The 18,358-nt window shown below is 45.7% G+C and overlaps 1 protein-coding gene across 1 annotated transcript in view; it reads right to left on the bottom strand.

Moving 5' to 3' along the window:
• TSEN54 (tRNA splicing endonuclease subunit 54) overlaps positions 1–18,358 on the bottom strand; it is a 266,301-nt gene that overhangs the window by 98,010 nt on the left and 149,933 nt on the right. Inside the window, exons 7-8 of the mRNA XM_085617000.1 lie at positions 12,055–12,153; positions 10,564–11,186 (exon numbers count right to left, since the gene is read on the bottom strand). Coding sequence (XP_085473126.1) covers positions 10,564–11,186; positions 12,055–12,153 — 722 coding nt within the window. The remainder of the gene's footprint in view (positions 1–10,563; positions 11,187–12,054; positions 12,154–18,358) is intronic.

Consider the following 18,358-nt stretch of genomic DNA (forward strand, 5'->3'; position numbering starts at 1 on the left):
CTTGAATTAACTCATTGGCCCTATTTTTGTATTTTTCTGGGAGATGGTGCATGATGCTTTTTAGTTCATCATAATGCGCCCTGTCGTATCTGGCCAATAGCGCTTGAGTGTTGGCGATACGCCATATATTGGCTGCCTGTGACGCAGTGCGCTTTCCTGACGCGTCCAGTAGCTTTGACTCCTTGTCAGGTGGTGGTGCTTCGCCTGACGCCTGGGAGTTTGTCCTCTTCCGTGCAGTGGAGACCACTAGGGAATCCAGTGGCGCTGGCCATTTGATATAGGCAGGATCTGTGGGGGCAGCTTTATACTTCTTCTCTATGTGTGGGTTAATGACCCTAGCCCTGACTGGGTCTTTAAAAACCTCTGGCGCATGTTTTATTACCCCCTTGAGCATAGGTAGTATAGAAGTAGACCTATGTGCGGTATCAAAGGTGTCGAGGAGGAAATCTTCCTCTACTGGGTCAGTGTGTAGCTCTACCCTGTGATAATGTGCCGCCCTCTGAAGTAGGTGGTGAAAACCTAATGAGTCTTCTGGTGGAGATGGCCTGGATGGATAAAGGTCATCTTGTGGGACATCTGGAATGTCTGGATTATTATAATTGTCCCATGGGTCTGGGGATCCTGTAGGGGTGGGGTCTTGTGGCACATCCCCTGGATCGTAGTATGGGTCCCCCTGATCATCATGGTCTGGAGATGGGGTCGGAGAGCGATGAGGCAGGGGTGGAGAAGGCGGAGGGGGCGGAGGTGGAGAGGGTGGAGGGGGTGGAGAAGGCGGAGGGGGCGGAGGAGGTGGGGAAGGCACTCTGAAAGGGGAGGTAGCACAGTCTTTCCTCTTTGGAGGTGGAGGCGGAGGCGGCTTGTCCAAATGTCTCTTTTTAGTAGAAAGTGCCAAATGTCCAGTTTTTGGATCCTTGGTAAGTGTCTTTTGCAAAGGATCCGGTGTAAACAGTTCCTGAGACAATGTTTGTTTGGTCGGCGCCGAAGGTTTCGGGGCAGATGGCTTTTTAGGCTTGTCCGTGCCGTGCTTTTTTGGAACCTCCGATTTTTTGGTCGGCGCCGAGGAAGGCTTCGGCGCAGGAGTGTCGGTGCCGAGGGCCTTATGATGTTTGGTCGGCACCGAAAGGCTGGGTTTCGACACCGAGGACTTTGGTGCGGAGCTCGGTGTCGAGGTAGAGGCCGGTTTCTTTTTCGGTGCTGAAGTGTGTTTATCGGCACCGCTGGCAGGCTGGCTCGAGCCCGAGCCACCGGAAGGCTTATTAGGCTTCTTCACCGGGCCCGAAGGTGGGGTGTTTGAAGCACTGTCTTTGGTCTTGCCTAGGCCTGGAGGCGAAGGCGTGACCGAAGCCTTTTTGGGTGTTGGCACGGTTGTGGGAGGGGGTATAGTACTCACGACCCTCTGCGCCGGGGTGATGTCCTCCACATCCGAGTCGTCGGCTTCGGAAGCACTGACGAGGTCCTCTTCGGTGTGCTGCTGTCCCGGAGCTTCGACGTCGTCCCCGAAGATGTCGACTGGAACGGAGGTCGAGGAGTGCGCCATGTTTCGTCTGGCCCTTCGATCTCGAATAGTCTTTTTCGATCTGAAAGACTTGCAGGCGGGACAGTCTCGAGCCTCGTGTTCAGGGGAGAGGCAGAGGTTGCACACCTCATGAAGATCGGTGTGGGGGAATTTGGACCCACATCGAGGGCACTTCTTGAATGGAGTTCTTTCCATCAGCCGGGACCGGAGCTTGGATAGGCCCGAAGGCCGCCGTCGACGACTGGAATCGAAGGTGTGTCGAAAAGAAGGTGATTGAGGAGATCAGGATCTGAACAATACCGCGATGAGCGAGGATTCGGCTTCGATCGTCGAACTGGAAATGTTCAGAACCGGAGCGCGAAGTATTACATCCGAGCCCGATGGCGGAAAAAAACAATCTGAGGATGGAGCCGAAGCCCATGCGCAATACGATCCAAGGGAGGAGTCACCGACCTCGTGACTTCCAAAGACTTTCCAAGAGGAAAAACAAACTGCAAACATCCGGGCCCAACACCAGATGGCGATCTATGCAAAAGTGTGTAATCTGCAGCTCATATGCCTCGAACAGTAAACTCTCTCCATTGAGTACACAGTGTTAACAGTACCTACTTTTCCACTCATATCCACTTCATTTCTCAATGTAGGTTCAGTGACTGTTAGGGGATTGATACAGGTAAAGACTGTCTGCAGTAGGGCATTAGTTATGTATCAGGGTTTGAGTATCTGGAGGAACTTGGTTTTCCCTGAACAGTTGTATATAGATTGAACAACGTGCACAGGATAGGTTACCCTTTCATCTATGGTTCATAGTTTACATGAACTCAGTTACCCATGAAGTGTAAGGTATAGGGTCAATGCTGCACACAACACAAGCTTGTTTTACCTACGAGGATTGAATGTATGATAGCAGTATTGATGCTTCACATTCTGAGCTACTTTGTACTTGCTTTCAGAGCCATACCTGTTTATAGAGCAATGAGTACAAAAAAAGCTTTGATGATGTCCTCAGTGATTTCATTTAAGATGTCCTCAGTGATGTCATGACACTGAAAAGCCACAAGGGGAAGAAAGACTAGTTGTCAATTTATCCACAAGAGAACTTACCACAGCTGAAGTAGAATTACAAAAAGTACTAGGTTACGTACCAACACCCAAAATTGACGAATTCCAGGAGCCATGAATTGCACAACTTCTTTTGAAAAATTCGTCTAAACGCATACTTCCAAGGGAAACCGTCACCTGTTCGAACAGATGCAGGCCTATGGAATACATCAACCTTCACCCCCAACATGGCTATGATACCATAGGAATTGATAACATCTGAACAGGCTGTTCTTAAAGAAGTAGGGAACCAGTGCCGTGCCCCAGTTTTTCAGAACACGTCTAAAAGAACAACTTGAAGCAATAAAAACTTTGGCCAATGACAAAGAAATAACTATCAAACAAGCTGACAAGGGAGGTGCGACAGTCATTATGGCTACCACAGATTACGCATTTCTAAACTGGATACGTGCCATAACCTTTACGCCAGCATACCGCGGCCTGTTATTCCACAAGCGTGTCTTGTTGATTTGAAAACCGAAGTGTCGCATATCGTCCCATAGAATTTCGGCTATAGCGTCACCTTATGTAGACACCAGTTTACAGTTGACTTCTGGTTAATAAGGTAGTACGATTGACACAGGCGTCAGCAGAACTCGCCCCTGAGGAAGTGACCCCACAGTCCCGAAATGCATTGGGCATCTTGTCTACAACAAGATAATTCTGTTAATGTCATGATTATAATTGTTTCTTTTTACCAGACATATGTAATGTTAAGAACTGTATTTTGATCATTTTGTGTTTGTATAATGGTGTGAAAAACATACACTATGAAAGAGAAAACACAAATATAGATGTAAATCACATGAAGAATTGATGAATAATAATTCTCATATGTGAGCATATTTGTTTATGTGTGTACATTTCATTTTAAAAAATGATTAGCATTCTTAGAAGATTAGAACGTACGTTCTCTAGGCACAGTGCACACTGCACTTAGGATTCTATCCTGTAAACCATTTGTTAATGCCAGCATGTGAGGTCAACACTTTGCAGCAGTGTAGCACCCTTAGTTTAAGTCTTTTGCTAGTATAAATACACTGAAAAAAACGTTCGCGGTAAGGAGTGCTCCTCTAATCCCCAGATTTCCATACCACAGATTACGAACATGAGTGTCTTCGCCAATCGGCTGATCGCAAATACCACACCCTTATCAGACATGATCCAACAACAAGGTTAAGAACACAGATAATTTCAATTGTTTCTACAGCCAAAACACAAGGGTGGATTACAAAACATGAGGCTGACTTCCTAATAAATGAAGACCCGAGAATCCCTTACTTCTATACCCTGAAAATTTTTTATAAAGGAATCTCTCCACCATCAGGTAGACCCACAGTTACAGGGATCAATTCACTTTTGGAACCGCTTTCTAAGTTCTGCGATCACTTTTTGCAACCTTACATGAAACACCTTCCTATAGCCAAGTCACGGAATATAATGAATATAATAAAATCTAGTAACAACACACATCAGATAGACCTATTGGTCACCCTAGATGTAGAGGCACTTTACACGAATACCACAACAAGCGACTCTAGAAATCTTAGGCCAATACTTTACTAGCAGAGAAGTGGACCTCGAACACACCCATACGTTTCATCATGGAAAGTGCCACTTTGGCCCTCACAGAATTTGTTTTCGAACATGGGACACAGTTATACCAACAAACGCAGGGTACTTTCAAGGGAAGTACCTTTGCTCCCAATGTAGCTTGTCTTTACATGTCACACTTTGAGGAACAACACATCTATACTACAACCAACACATATGACTCCAACATCCTCCTATGGCGCAGGTACAAAGACGATATCCTCATTTTCTGGATTTCAGATAAAAAACTTGTGAAATGTTCAGTACGTGGGTCAATACCCTTGACCCATATTTGAAATTCTCAAAGATCCATCACAGATAAGGAACTACCATTCCTGGATCTGATTATAAAGAAAAGGGAAAATGAGATAATAACCAGCACATATAATAAGCCAATGGACAGAAACAGTCTGCTGCTTTACAGCAGTCACCATCTGAAAGAGCCCTACTTGATAATTTGCCTTGTGGATAATTCTTACGTATATGACGCAACTGCAATACAGTTCAGGACTTTGAAACACAGTCACAAACACTAGTGGAAAATCTAGAGAGCATACAATACCCTAAGGACCATGTAAAAACAGCGCTCAAATGTGCATGGAATTGCAATAGAGAGACACTACTAGAACCAAGTATAAGACAGCAAGTAGATAGCCTCACGTGTGTCACTACCTTTACATCACAATCCAAACAGATATGCAAGATTATCAACAAACATTGGCCAATTTTTTTTTACAAAATGGCAATTGTCCCTCCCACCACCAAGATTCGCATTCAAACATACAAAAACTTGAAGGACATGTTAATACACACACGTCCACCAGAGATGAAGGTGTCAGACCAAAACCATTGAGGGATCTTCCACCGGTGTTAGGTCATTTTCCTTGTGGTCAATGTGTCCCTTGTGCCTCCACGATCACCAGCAGAGATGTACAGCTCAAGACGGACTCGGTATGGACACTAAAAGTACATACAAACTGCAACACAAAAAACTGTGTCTATCTTATCACCTGTCCATGTGAATAAAAGTATGTAGGAATGACCACAAGTCCATTAAACTGAGAATTAACAAACATCGCAGTACTATCCACTGCAAAACGTCCAACACAAAAATGAGTATGCAATTTCTGACTAGAGGTCACACACCAGATGACATACGCTGGATCATATTAGAAACACATCTCAATATGAAAAGCAAGTATTATTCAGAAAAAAACAATGTATCTTCCGCCTTTCCTCCAACACCATTGAACTGAACAATGACATTCCGTGGCATGATATATAGTAAGTACTCCATTCATAGGTTAGACTAGATCAGACCAGGAAGGGACACATGAGATCACCTTACAACGTAACATAATTTGAGATACTCCACCCTGTTTTCCTCATAAAGAACCAACAGCAGTTCTGAATGAAAACATCTAACAAAGGGAGTAACATTTTGAACAGCCCACATAGACATTGTTCCGATAGTTAGACCGATTTCCACACTGAACAGAACTACCTGTCATACAAAGCTAATCCTCCTAAAAAACTCCAACTATCTTGTAAATATCTTCTTACTTTCAGGATGACAGTACAATACGGATAGAGAGGTGAAAAAACACATATAGAGGCAGTCCTTCATCAATGATAATTTAACCGTTTCGATCACTACAGTTCCAAGACCAGCAGAATTCCCACTGTGCATGACTTAGACTTATAAATTAAGAATACGCTGTTAACAACTCCCGTTGGTAATGGTTAATAAGGATAATCTTTTTGCCAATATGGATCTTGACAATTGGTTTAATTATAGTGTTAAGATGGGCTCCATGTAATCAACCTTTTACTCCCAATGGAGATAAATAACAGACCAAACCAGCCTAGTCAACCCCCGCTCTAGCGTTTGCACGTAGGGTGGGTCCAATACCAGCAACTCCTGGTCCTTGTTAATCCATCAGGAACAGGTTAAATACTGCCAACTTACCTGTGAGCTGCCACTTCCAAGTCAGCACACAGGGGTAGGTCGTCCAGAGAGCCGCTCCTGACCAAACTATAAGTACGGCATAGCCGCCAATGCTCAGAAGAAAGGAACTCTTTCTAGGCTCTGAATCAAACGGGGCCAAAGCATGCGTTTGGTGTAAAAAATAAGCATGTGTTTCACGATTTGCAAATCAGAATCAACATCGGAAATAATGATTTGGAAATATTGAATTGTATTTTTACTGTGTACTATGTGTCTTTGAACTGCAGGTCATCGCTAAATAAATCAAAAATCAATACCGAAACCAAGGTATGTGTGATTGGGAGAAAATCAATGAACACATACATTAAAATTCCAATCACTAAGTAGATTAGGTTGATATTGGTCCTGGTGAATAGCTACTAGATCATTATTATGACTACATGGAAGCTAGAAACATGTTGACCTTTATCCATCTAAGATAACTAAAATCTAATAGATAGCACCACACATTTCTAATATAGGTAAGAGAACTTGCTTCTTGCAGTTTTTCCTGAGAAGTACCTCTAACTATATTTTTTACCTCACACCTTCACATCTCAACACCAATCTACCCCTTAAGCCCCCACACCCGCACTTCACCAAACGGCGGACAAGAAGATCTCTGGCAAAAAGCCCCCATTGAGGTGCCCGTCGGGCATTGCAGCGCCGGCCCGACGAGGAGCAAACACCCTATGATGAAGAATGACACCTATTCAGGGGTGTGAGGGCTTTTGATTCTTGCCGGGTCACGCCCACTGTGTACCCAATAGAATAGTCGCTGACCCACAGACACTCACTCTTCTTTAGGAATTGCATAACCGATTTATGTGATAAATTATGTCATAGAACTTGTCATAAGCGATGTAACATGTGTAGTCATTCGCAGTGCATGGCAGGGCGCAAGTTATAGCTCTGCTAACTAGAACTGGTGAAATCTTTTTTGGGGCCAATACGTTAATGTTTTCATTGACATATTCACCTTATTATAACGTTACTTAAACCGTTGTTTTTTTCAGTGAATTTCGAGGATTATTATTTTATTATCGTACCATAAGCCACCCCTGCGACAAACCCTCAACAGGGCCTTATGATATATATTAGCTGAAAAAAGCAAAGGTTGCAGGGAGGCTTATAGGTAGGAAATAGAACAAAAAACCTTAGAAATTAACTTAAAAAAACCAAAAAGGTTAAAAGAACATTATAGTTAAATTTATATCTGACACACATAAAACCATCGTAATTCTGCTGTTCTGGGTATAGTCATGTCAAGAAACTATAACTTGTGTCTTAAGGTAACTATAACCCGACCTCCACCATGCACAGTTTTCTCATCAATAATTTTATTACAAAGGTTGCAGTAATATTATTAATGATGCCATAGAAGATATCATGACTGATGTAATATGTGGGATAACTTGCAGTGCATGGCATAGATTTCTATCTTTTTATGTGTAGACAATTTGAACCTAACTATAATGTCCCTGCAACCTTTGTTTTTTTTAGTGAATTTCAGAGGTTTTTATAATTCCATTTCCTACCTAGATAGTCCATGTAACCTTTGTTTTTTTCAGTAAATTTCTACTCCTCTGTAACCTTTGGTTTTTTTTTTTAGGGAAATCCTATTTTTTTTAAATGTAAAGTAATATTTAATTACCATTTACAATAGTCTACCCAAATGGCAGAACTTTCCAAAGAAAAGATCATCATTCAAGGAATACGAAATTGAGAGGTGGAGGACTATCATACTAGTACTAGTACCGAGGTGGTAGATGCGACCACAGTAGAAAGCAAATCAAACAGGCAAAAACCACTGCCACTGTGTCCAAAAATCCAAACTTGTTGAGTCATTGAGGAGCCGCTGTAATCATCTGGCAACTTTTGGGCATACATCTCTAAAACAAATCCTTGAGACCCAATTAAGGGGGAGGGAAAATACACCGCTCTCTCCACTGCAGGAGTCGAGTATACTAAAAGGTGTGTTTTACCACAACTATTTTGGATGAGTGGAGACACAAACTCCTGTTGGTCTCTGGTGCAAATGCTTCCACCTGTTGAATCCCTCGATATCACAATTAAGAGATTCACACATCCCAGTGGAGTTCGCACTATTAAAGAAAATAAGTTATACAAGCTGTCCCCATCTGCACTGATTACTCCTTAACTGGTCTCAAGGGAAAATGGGAGGGAGACCTGAAAACCCCGATTCCTGAGGTAGATTGCGCAAAGATTCTGGAAACAACACTGAGAGTGTCAGGAAATGCCTGATTTAATTATTCAACTTCCTCAACAAAGCGCGTCATACCCCCCGCAGGGTGCATAGATTCTATAGCACTGATGGAGCTGTGCGTTCTAGGTGCAGAGAAGTGTATGCAGAAATGTATCACATGGTTTGGACCTGCCCTTCCCAGACAGACTATTGGGAGGAAGCTCTCACTGGACTTCATGAGATTACCATGTGGAATATTCCCTTCTCTCGTAGTCCATGCTACTGGTATCCATGTCAGACCAAACAAGGTTACCGACAGTTTCATTGATTTGACTGTAGTCCTTGCAAAGCAATAGATTACGCTCAACTGGAAGGAAGTTAGAGGGCCCAGAATACAGAACTGGCATAGAGAGGTGGTAAAAGGGGCGTGCTTTGAGAGTGATGTACTGTTTAGAGAAGCGAGGTATGGTTGTGAGCCCCTTGATGGGCTGCGAACATGAGAGGCCCTGGTGGAATGCCTAAAAGAGCCAAATCTGCCATCACCGACGGGTTCCCCAGGGAGTACTGCCTCACAGGAGATGGAGGGGGCCAGTATTAACTGACCGAGAGACGAATGAGCATGAACGTGTGGGGATCACATGACCAGGATAAGGGGGGGAGGGGCTAAGGCTGACACCAGGACGCATCTCGATCCTACATGTTGGACCATACTGACTGACACTGCCGTGGCTGGGATGGGGGAGGAGGGGTAATGTTGGGGTGTTTTCTGTGTTAATTTGTGGCAGCGAAAGCTAGGTGGATGGTCTCGGAATAATCAGAAGGTTTGTATTCCCAGATTGGGAACTGCCTTGAAATATATATTGGACATTGTTAAAAAATAAATTTTGCAAAAAACATAAAAAGCTGTGACCATCAACATAGGTTCCAGGCTCCCATGGCAGGAGATGCACATCAAAGTATTCTTGATTTAAAGTATTTCCTATAGGACCACCACCACCATGAGACTCCGCTAAGATGAGGATGGGCCACCCTGCTTGTGTGGGGCCAGTCTCAAGAACAATTAGATTTTAGCAGCGATTTAGAAATTTTCCAGTGGCAGGCTGATGAGGATTTTCTGCACAAGTTCAGGTATCTATAGACTTAAAAGCCACTTCAGAGTGTGATCAGTTCAAATTATGCAGTCAGCACTTCAGAGCAGACTATGGTAAGGTGAGGCTACTTGGAACACATAAGGAAAACTCAAATATAGAGTTGCAAGAGGAGCTCAGCAGAAACTCCATCAGAGAGGGTGGAGAGAGGGGAACTTATCTTCTCCAGGTTGTAAATACATTGTTTTGTGATGAAGTCCTGCAGTAACAAGAGTTCAAAACACAGTGCTATTTCAGAATGTGATTCTTTAGAAGTGGGCTAAAAAGTCACATGGAAAATTAGGGTATCAATGGCAATCTAATCAAAGTGTGACTGGGTACAGAAGTATGCATGTGAGTGATGCACAGGAGTAACTACAACAAAAAGCACATCATAATAGAAAGGAAAATCTCGGAGTTAGGTAAAAACATACCAAACTACTACTGTTTTATGAGAGCAGACTGAGAAAGAAAGCTGCATAGTAGACATGTTGAGAGGGCACCTTTTATTAATCCTAGACAAACCACACTTTCATCCACTGATCTGCTGTACACATGGTACCACACATATAGAGGAATGCGGGACCAAAATAAGAGTACACTCCAGATTTTGCAGAAATGTCAAATTGATTCTGCCAGAAGCAAGTCGCAGAGTAACATATGATGGTGCCCATCGCAGAATCACTGAAGACCTTTTTTTAATAAAACTCGCTTAAAATGCAACTTATGCTCAACCATAGCACTCACACAACTTTTATACAAAGAACTCACTTAAGAAGACACAAGAGCATTACTATTTTTAGACTGACTCAATTATGAGCTAATGCCTTTAAATAATAGAACACACCCAAGTTATGATCCTCTAATCATGGGACATATGTGCTTCCTTAAAAACATATAACCTTTGAAGGATCACTAAGCAACGGGAACTGGTCCCCAGACTAATTTACTAGTCTCTCCGATGCCGATTAAGCAATTAAAATTCACTAATAAGGGCATGCTCAAATCCTTTCAGTGTAATGGAGAACATTACCTGTAGATGGAGCCTGGTTGGGCTCTACCAGGGGTGTGACTGCCTGATTCCAAAGGTGGGGTGGCCGCTGTCTGGCTCCCTGCTGCGCCCTCCTCCTCAGAAGATCCTTGTACTCTCTCCAGCTGCGGCAATGTTTCACTTCCACATCTGCATTGATGCTGTTCTTGTAGCGGCTCTCCCACTCCATCTGCTCCTGCTCTCTCCTGGATATTCTCTCTTTAGTTTGGTTCAGTTTACTGCGCCACCCAGACAAGTCCAATTCACGCCCAACAATGTTCTCTGGCATGAGCACCACATCGGGCGGAGGAAGGTGGTTCTGCAAGCAGTCTGACCCAAGATTGGGAAACGTAATTTCTGTAAAATCCCATTTGGGACTGCAGATGACGTCTGTACCCTCTGTGGTGGTAGGCTCCGGAATGGGATAGGAACCTTCATCTGAAACACACCCATTGGCTGCACCAGTGAGATTCTGGATTGATGATGTGCTGTTGCTAGGCCACGGCTCGTTAACGCTGTTTATTGCTGGTAATCTTTGGCTGACAGGTGAACTTTCAGACGTCCCCTCTTGGGCCATCTCTCCACAAGGCACGTTTTCATTAGTTTTTCCTCTTTTGTCTTGAGACCTGCAATGATACCTTTTTCACTCTCAAACAATAATGAAAGAGATAGAAATAATAGAAATGGGCAGAGGAAGTTGTCAATGAAAGACATGACTTTGAGTACACAACTCTTCTCTTTCCTCAGCACACAATACAACAGGGCTGTGTTCCCTACCGAAGGTTGGCGCTATACCCCTTTCTGAATGTCTGCATTAGAGATTCTATACTGTTTGCTCCTCACTGTACCCAAGCCATGGGCAGCAAGCAGGATGTGCATTTATTATTGTCTCTGAAGTTACACGTACTTTCTAGCCCTCCCTCCACCTCAAATTCAAAGAAAGGGAGCATTGTGCCACGGGCTCAATACGGCAGGATTAATAATTTGCCAGTGGAAGGGACATGGTGATCTGGACGCTTGATCACCGACACAGGGTCTTCAGAATAACATCTTTTCACCTTTCAACCCAATGAAGGGTTTTGGAGATGCGGCGTGTAGGATCAGTGCATCGGGAATAAACCTTGCGTTTACTCTCTTAGGCATATGTGCACAAGGCAGGATGTGAGAAGTGCACGGCTTAGTGCACTGGGACTCGAAGAAAGAGGGGGTCTTTCTGGCTCCTAAGCATCAATGCCAGTAAGATTACCATTGCCTACTGGGAATCAACTACCAGCTATACGAACTTGACCGATTATAGCCATGGTGGGGTGGGGAAGGGGGAGTGAGTGAGTGAGTGAGTGAGTGAGTGAGTGAGTGACACACAGACACACACACACACAAAGGGGACATTCCTGTAGTTTCACCCTATTTGTGTGGTCCTGGAGAAGTTGATCATCTTATTCTAGGAGCTGAAATGTCTCCTAAAGTGTCATTATCCAATGTAGCCAGTCTCACCTGGGGCTGGGACTGCGTTTTCTTTTGCGGCGGTTTCGACTGGACTTGCGGTGGCTGCTCTCCATATTTAGTTGTCTCTCGTAGGGGGAAAGGACAGTGCTGCAGACATTAAGACAAGGCAGCAAGTACATGAATGAAGGAGACAATCGAAAAATATGCAAAGCACAACAATCATGCAAAGAATGTGACAATATCATAAGAAAGCAGTGTGACACTATGTAGGAAGCTGGCTCTGTATATACTATACCAAAGTGAGGTATAGTGTGCACAGAGTCCAGTGAAACCCAGAAGGTAGGCAGAGGTAAAGTAGTTAGCCCCTCACTCTCTATTTGTGGTAGTGTGGTCGAGCAGTAAGGTTTTTTCAGAGGACAGTGTTAAGCATTTATTGTACACACTCAGTCAGCAAATAAGTCCACACACACAAATACTGAACTTCAGACCAATTGTTTTTGTATATAAAAAATATTCCTTTTAGTTATTTTATTTCCAAGAACCAAGCAAGCCTGACACAGGTAAGTGAAATACTTTGCAGTAAATATACAGTTGTAACACAGTTTGGATTGTAATTGTATATTCACTTTGTTTTGATTTACAGTACTGTCACTGAGAAATGCAATGCTTTGGAAATACAGTACATATACTTTGAATGGGCTTTGTAGTAAAGAACAAGTTACTTACCTTCGGTAAAGTTTTTTCTGGTGGATACAGTATCTGCCTGTGGATTCCTCACCTTGTGAATATCCCCTGCGCCAGCAACATTCAGAATTTTTTGTAGCTCTCCATGCTGACGAGGACGACGTCACAATAGCATGGCTCCGCTCGCGGCTCCGCTGACATCACAGGAGCCATAAGAGGGCCTCGTCGGCGTGATGACGTCAGTTCCATCCTTTTTTTCCGTGCCTTCGAGGCACACGGACGGACCGACAACAATATATATATACAGTATACACAGTACATAATATACAAACCAACACAAACAGTGTGAAGTCAATGCAGGAAAGCAAAAGAAATAACACTTCCTTTGACAGTAAAAAAGATACATTTGACACATTACTACTGTAGGTATACGAGGGTGGACAACGGGGAGGCGGGTGGGTCAGTGAGGAATCCACAGGCAGATACTGTATCCACCAGAAAAAGCGTTACCGAAGGTAAGTAACTTGTTCTTCTGATGGATACATCTGTCAGTGGATTTCTCACCTTGTGAATAGATTCCCACAGCAGTCCCAACTCCCGGAGGAGGGTGTCCACCCTTCTATACCAAAAAGTCCTGAAGGACGGAACGTGCAAAGTGTCTGTCCCTCCTCACCTCGGTATCTAAGCAGTAATGCTTCGCGAAAGTGTGGAGGGAGGCCCAAGCTGCCGCTCTACAAATGTCCTCCACAGGAACACCTCTAGATGTAGAAGACTTTGCCCTGGTAGAATGAGCCCTTATACCCTCTGGAAGTTCCTTACCGGCCAAAGAGTAACAGATCTTGATGTACAAAATAATCCATCTGGAAAGGGTGCGCTTGTGCACCGCTCTGCCTTTCCTGCAGCCAATGAAGCCCACGAAGAGCTGGTCATCCACTCGAAAGGCTTTAGTTCTATCAAAGTAAAAGCTCACCGCCCTCTTAGGGTCCAAGCGGTGAAGCCGCTCCTCCTCCTTGGAAGGGTGAGGGGGAGGATAGAAGGTAGGAAGGGTAAAGGACTGCCCCAGATGGAAAGGAGTTACCACCTTAGGCAGAAAAGCAGCCCTGGTCCTGAGTACCATTCTTTCAGCATGAATGGTCAAGAACGGGGGTTTCGAACTCAGAGCTTGAAGCTCACTTACCCTCCTTGCCGAGGTACTGACAATGAGAAAGACTGTTTTAAAAGATAATACCCTTAAGGGACACTTGTGCAAGGGCTCAAAGGGAGAACCCATCAAGTAAGTTAAGACATGATTTAAGTCCCATTGAGGTACAATAAATGGAGTGGGCGGAAATTTGTTGGTAAGGCCCTTAATGAACTGTAACACAATAGGTGATTCAAACAAGGACTGCTGATCCGGCAAGCAAAGGAATGCAGACAAAACTGATATATAACCCTTCACAGTAGCTACAGCAAAACCTTGCTGAGTTAGAGAGAGAGCAAACTGAAGGATGTTGGATAAACAAGCCTTCAAAAGACTTCTCCCCACACCAATGGACAATTTTGGACCACCTATAGGAATAGATAGACTTGGTGGAGTGACGCCTGGCAGACAAAATCACGTCTACCACGTCAGGTGGGAGAGAAAAAGAATTCAGGCTGCCCCGTTCAATCTCCAGGCATGAAGGTGTAAGCTCTGGAGGTGGGGGTGTAGAACCTGCCCCTGCGACTGCAAGAGGAGGCCTGCCCTGAGTGGGAGACAGAGCGGAGGGCACGAGGAGAGGTGGAGAAGATCTGTATACCACACCCTTCTCAGCCAATCCGGGGCAATCAATATGACTTGGGTCCAGTCTTGGCGAATCTTCCTCAGAACCCGAGGAATTAAGGGTATGGGAGTTAACGCATAAAGGAGACGAGAGTCCCATCTCAACTGAAACGCATCCCCCAAAGATCCCTGCATCGGATACTGGAGACTGCAGAATGACGGGCAGTGAGCATTCTCGTGAGTGGCAAACAGATCCACCCGAGGAGTTCCCCACGTCCGAAAGACGTGAAGAACCACCTTCGGAAGGAGCCTCCATTCGTGGTCGGCAGAGAACTGCCGACTGAGACCAGATGATTTGCCATCAGACAAATCTGATGATCCTGAACCCAGGACCAGAGACGCAGAGCCTCTCTGCAGAGACAATGCGACCCCACTCCTCCCTGCTTGTTGACATACCACATCGCGGTAGTGTTGTCCGTCAGGACTTGAACCGACTGACCGCGAAGGGAAGGGATGAAGGCCATGAGTGCCAAACGTATCGCCAGCAATTCCAAAAGGTTGATGTGAAGTAACCTTTCTTTTGGAGACCAAAAACCCTTGATCTCCAGATCCCCCAGATGCGCACCCCACCCTAAAGTGGATGCATCCGTTATCACTGTGGCCACCGATGGAGGTAGATGGAAGGGCTTTCCCTGAGACAGATTGCCCTCCACGCTCCACCAAGACAGATCAGCTGCAGCTTCTCTGGAGATCCTCACAGACTCCCTGAGATCTCCATTGTGTTGATACCACTGCCTGCGGAGGCACCACTGGAGCACCCTCATGTGCCAGCGTGCATGGTTGACCAACAGAATGCAGGAAGCAAACAGACCGAGCAGGCGAAGGACCTTCAGGACTGGAAAGACCACTCCACTGTAAAACAAGGGAATCATTTCCTGTATGTCGAGAATCCTTTGTGGAGGTGGGAATGCTCGACACACAGTTGTGTCCAGTACCGACCCTATGAACAGGTTGCGCTGAGAGGGCACCAGGTGAGATTTGGGCACTTTTATCTAGAAACCCAATTTGTACAACAGCTGAGTTGTAACTTGCAGATGATGAAGCGACTCTGCTTTGATCAGCCAGTCGTCCAGATAGGGGAAAACTGGAATCCCCGACCTTCTGAGATGGGCTGCCACCACTGCCATCACCTTGGTGAAGACTCGAGGTGCAGTGGTAAGACCAAACTGGAGAACCGCACACTGATAATGTTGCGACCCTACCGTAAAACGGAGATACTTCCTGTGCGACTCCAGGATCGGAATATGAAAATACGCATCCTGCAAGTCGATCGTCACCATCCAGTCCTCCTTTTGCAGCGCTTGAAGAACCTACGCAAGGGTGAGCATCTTGAACTTCTCCTGTTTCAAAAAAATGTTCAAGATCCTGAGATCCAGGATTGGACGTAGCCTGCCATCCTTCTTGGGTATCAGGAAATACCGGGAGTAGCATCCCTGACCCCTTTCCCGCTCTGGAACCACCTCTATCGCACCTTTTTTCAGCAATGTAAGGACTTCCTCCTGAAGGAGAAGAAGGTGGTCCTCCGAGCAAGCACCTTGGCAAGAAGGGTAATTTGGAGGGAATTCCCGAAAGGGAAGAGCATACCCATTTTTTACAAGATTTAGAATCCAAAGGTCTGTAGTGACCGAGTCCCAATCGTGTAGAAAATGGGTAAGCCGACCCCCCACAGGACCAGCATTATCCAGAATGGTGGATCTAGGGCTGCTTTGCAGTGGTAGGAGGGAGGGAGGAAGAGGAGGAGGAGAGCTGACGACCTCGTGGACGACCTCTGTTCCTGCCCCTGTAGTTCTTATACAGGGTATTTTGCTGCTGCTGAGGCTGGCTATAGGTCCGAAAGGAACCTCCCAAAACCTCTGTACCTCCTGTAAGAGGAACCTCTAGGCTACGCCTGCAGGCCCAGAGACTTAGCCGTGGCTTTGCTGTCCTTCAACCTTTCCAAGGCTGCATCTGCTTTCTTTCCAAACAGCCAAGAACCATCAAAGGGCAGGTCCAGAAGTGTTCCCTGCACATCTGGAGAAAACTGACGATTTAAGCCAAGCACTTCTCCTTGTGGCAACCGAGGAGCCCATGATCCTGGCAACAGAGTCCGCAGTGTCCAAACCACTCTGAATAACCTGTCATGCAGCCGCCCGAGTGTCCAACAAGACCTCATTAAAATTCTGCCTGTCCTTCTCAGACAATTTAGGAGCCAGCTGTTTTGCAGAATCCATAAGAGCATGGATGTAACGGCCCAAAAGACAGGTGGCATTTGTGGACTTCAAGGCCATACTCGCCGAGGAGAACACTTTCTTGGCCGACTGATCAAGCTTTTTCGACTCCCTATCACTAGGAACTTGTGGAAATGCCCCAGATGACTTCTTTGAACAGGCTGCTTGAACCACCAGACTTTCAGGAGAAGGATGGGATGTAAGAAAGTCCAGATCTCCTTGAGCCGCCCTGTACCTCATAGCAAGAGATTTAGACACTGCCGGAGCTGAAAAGGGCTTACGCCAAACCTCCATGACTGGCTCAGTGATGGCATCAATAAAAGGAAGCAAAGACTCTACCACAGTGGAGGGAGAATGAAGAACCTCTGTCAGGATTTTGGATTTAAATTCAGCTGTTGGGAGCTGCAAGTCCAAGAGCTCTGCTGCTTTCCTTATGACAGTGTGGTAAGGAGCCACACCCTTAGAGGGAGCATCTGTAGGAGGAGAAAGCTCCCATTCTGGGGACAAATCAAGTTCCTCAAACAAGTCATCTGACTCTAGGAGCTCAACCTCTTCCATTTCTTCCGCCTGATACCTCTGCTCTTCCAAAATTCTCTGTGCCTCTCGCCTGGATCTAATTCTCAGAACCGGTGTCGGCGGTGCCGAACATGACTCCGGCGTCGAACACGGATCCGGAAGTACAGCCTGAGACGAACGAGGTCGAGTTGGTGGAGCCGGAGAAGAAGGAAGATGCGTAGATGTCCTCGGCGCCGGGAAATGCCAAGACAGCGCCGCTGGAAAGAATGGCATAAAGGGAGCCTGAGCATAGGCCTGAGGAACCCCCAAATTAAAGGCCATTGGACCCATAGGTGCTCCAGAGGGGTACATAGCTCTAGAAAAGACACCATACATGGCATTCAAATAATGCGATAGGTCTTGTCCCGGGCCAGGAAAAGGGGGGGTAAGGCTCAGACCGAGGCATTACCGGACTCGGGCCAATCGGCGTCAACGATGGAGCCATTGGAGTCGACGACTCATCAGGAATCGCAGCCTCTTACACCGGAGAATGCGTCGGCGATGGAGCCGGAGCGCGCTCCGGAGAAGCTGCAGGCGAAGCCGTGCAAACAGGTGAAGCCGGATTCGACACAGAAGGAGAGGGAGAAACATAGTCCTTACGACGTCGAGGAACTGGTGAAGTCGTTCTCGGAGCCGTCTCCTTATCAGAACGGAGTCGAGAGCCATGCCTCTTCTTCTTTTTATGTTTCTTTGACTTTGAAGCATGACCAGACGTTGACTTCGAACCCGACCTCGACCTGGATCTTGATCTCGAACGCCTTCGACCTCTCTTCTCCTTCCTCATCTTCGCTATGAATAGCTTGGCTTCTCTCTCCTTTAATGCCTTTGGGTTCATCTTGCGGCAGCAAGAGCACCCCTCGACGTCGTGATCAGACGACGGGCACCAGACACAATCCTCGTGTGGATCCGTGATGGACATGTGTTTTCCACACTCCCTACAGGGCTTGCACCCTGACTTCCTTGTCAACATCCTTAAGACAGAAGCAAGATGAGACCAGAAACACAGCAGAAACACAAAGTAACTGGAAAAGCTACGGAGAGTCCCAAAAAAACGTAATCACGCCGACGAGGCCCCTTATGGCTCCAGTGACGTCAGCGAAGCTGC

This window comes from Triturus cristatus, chromosome 7 (genome assembly GCF_964204655.1).
Source record: "Triturus cristatus chromosome 7, aTriCri1.1, whole genome shotgun sequence".
NCBI classification, from domain to species: Eukaryota; Metazoa; Chordata; class Amphibia; order Caudata; family Salamandridae; genus Triturus; species Triturus cristatus.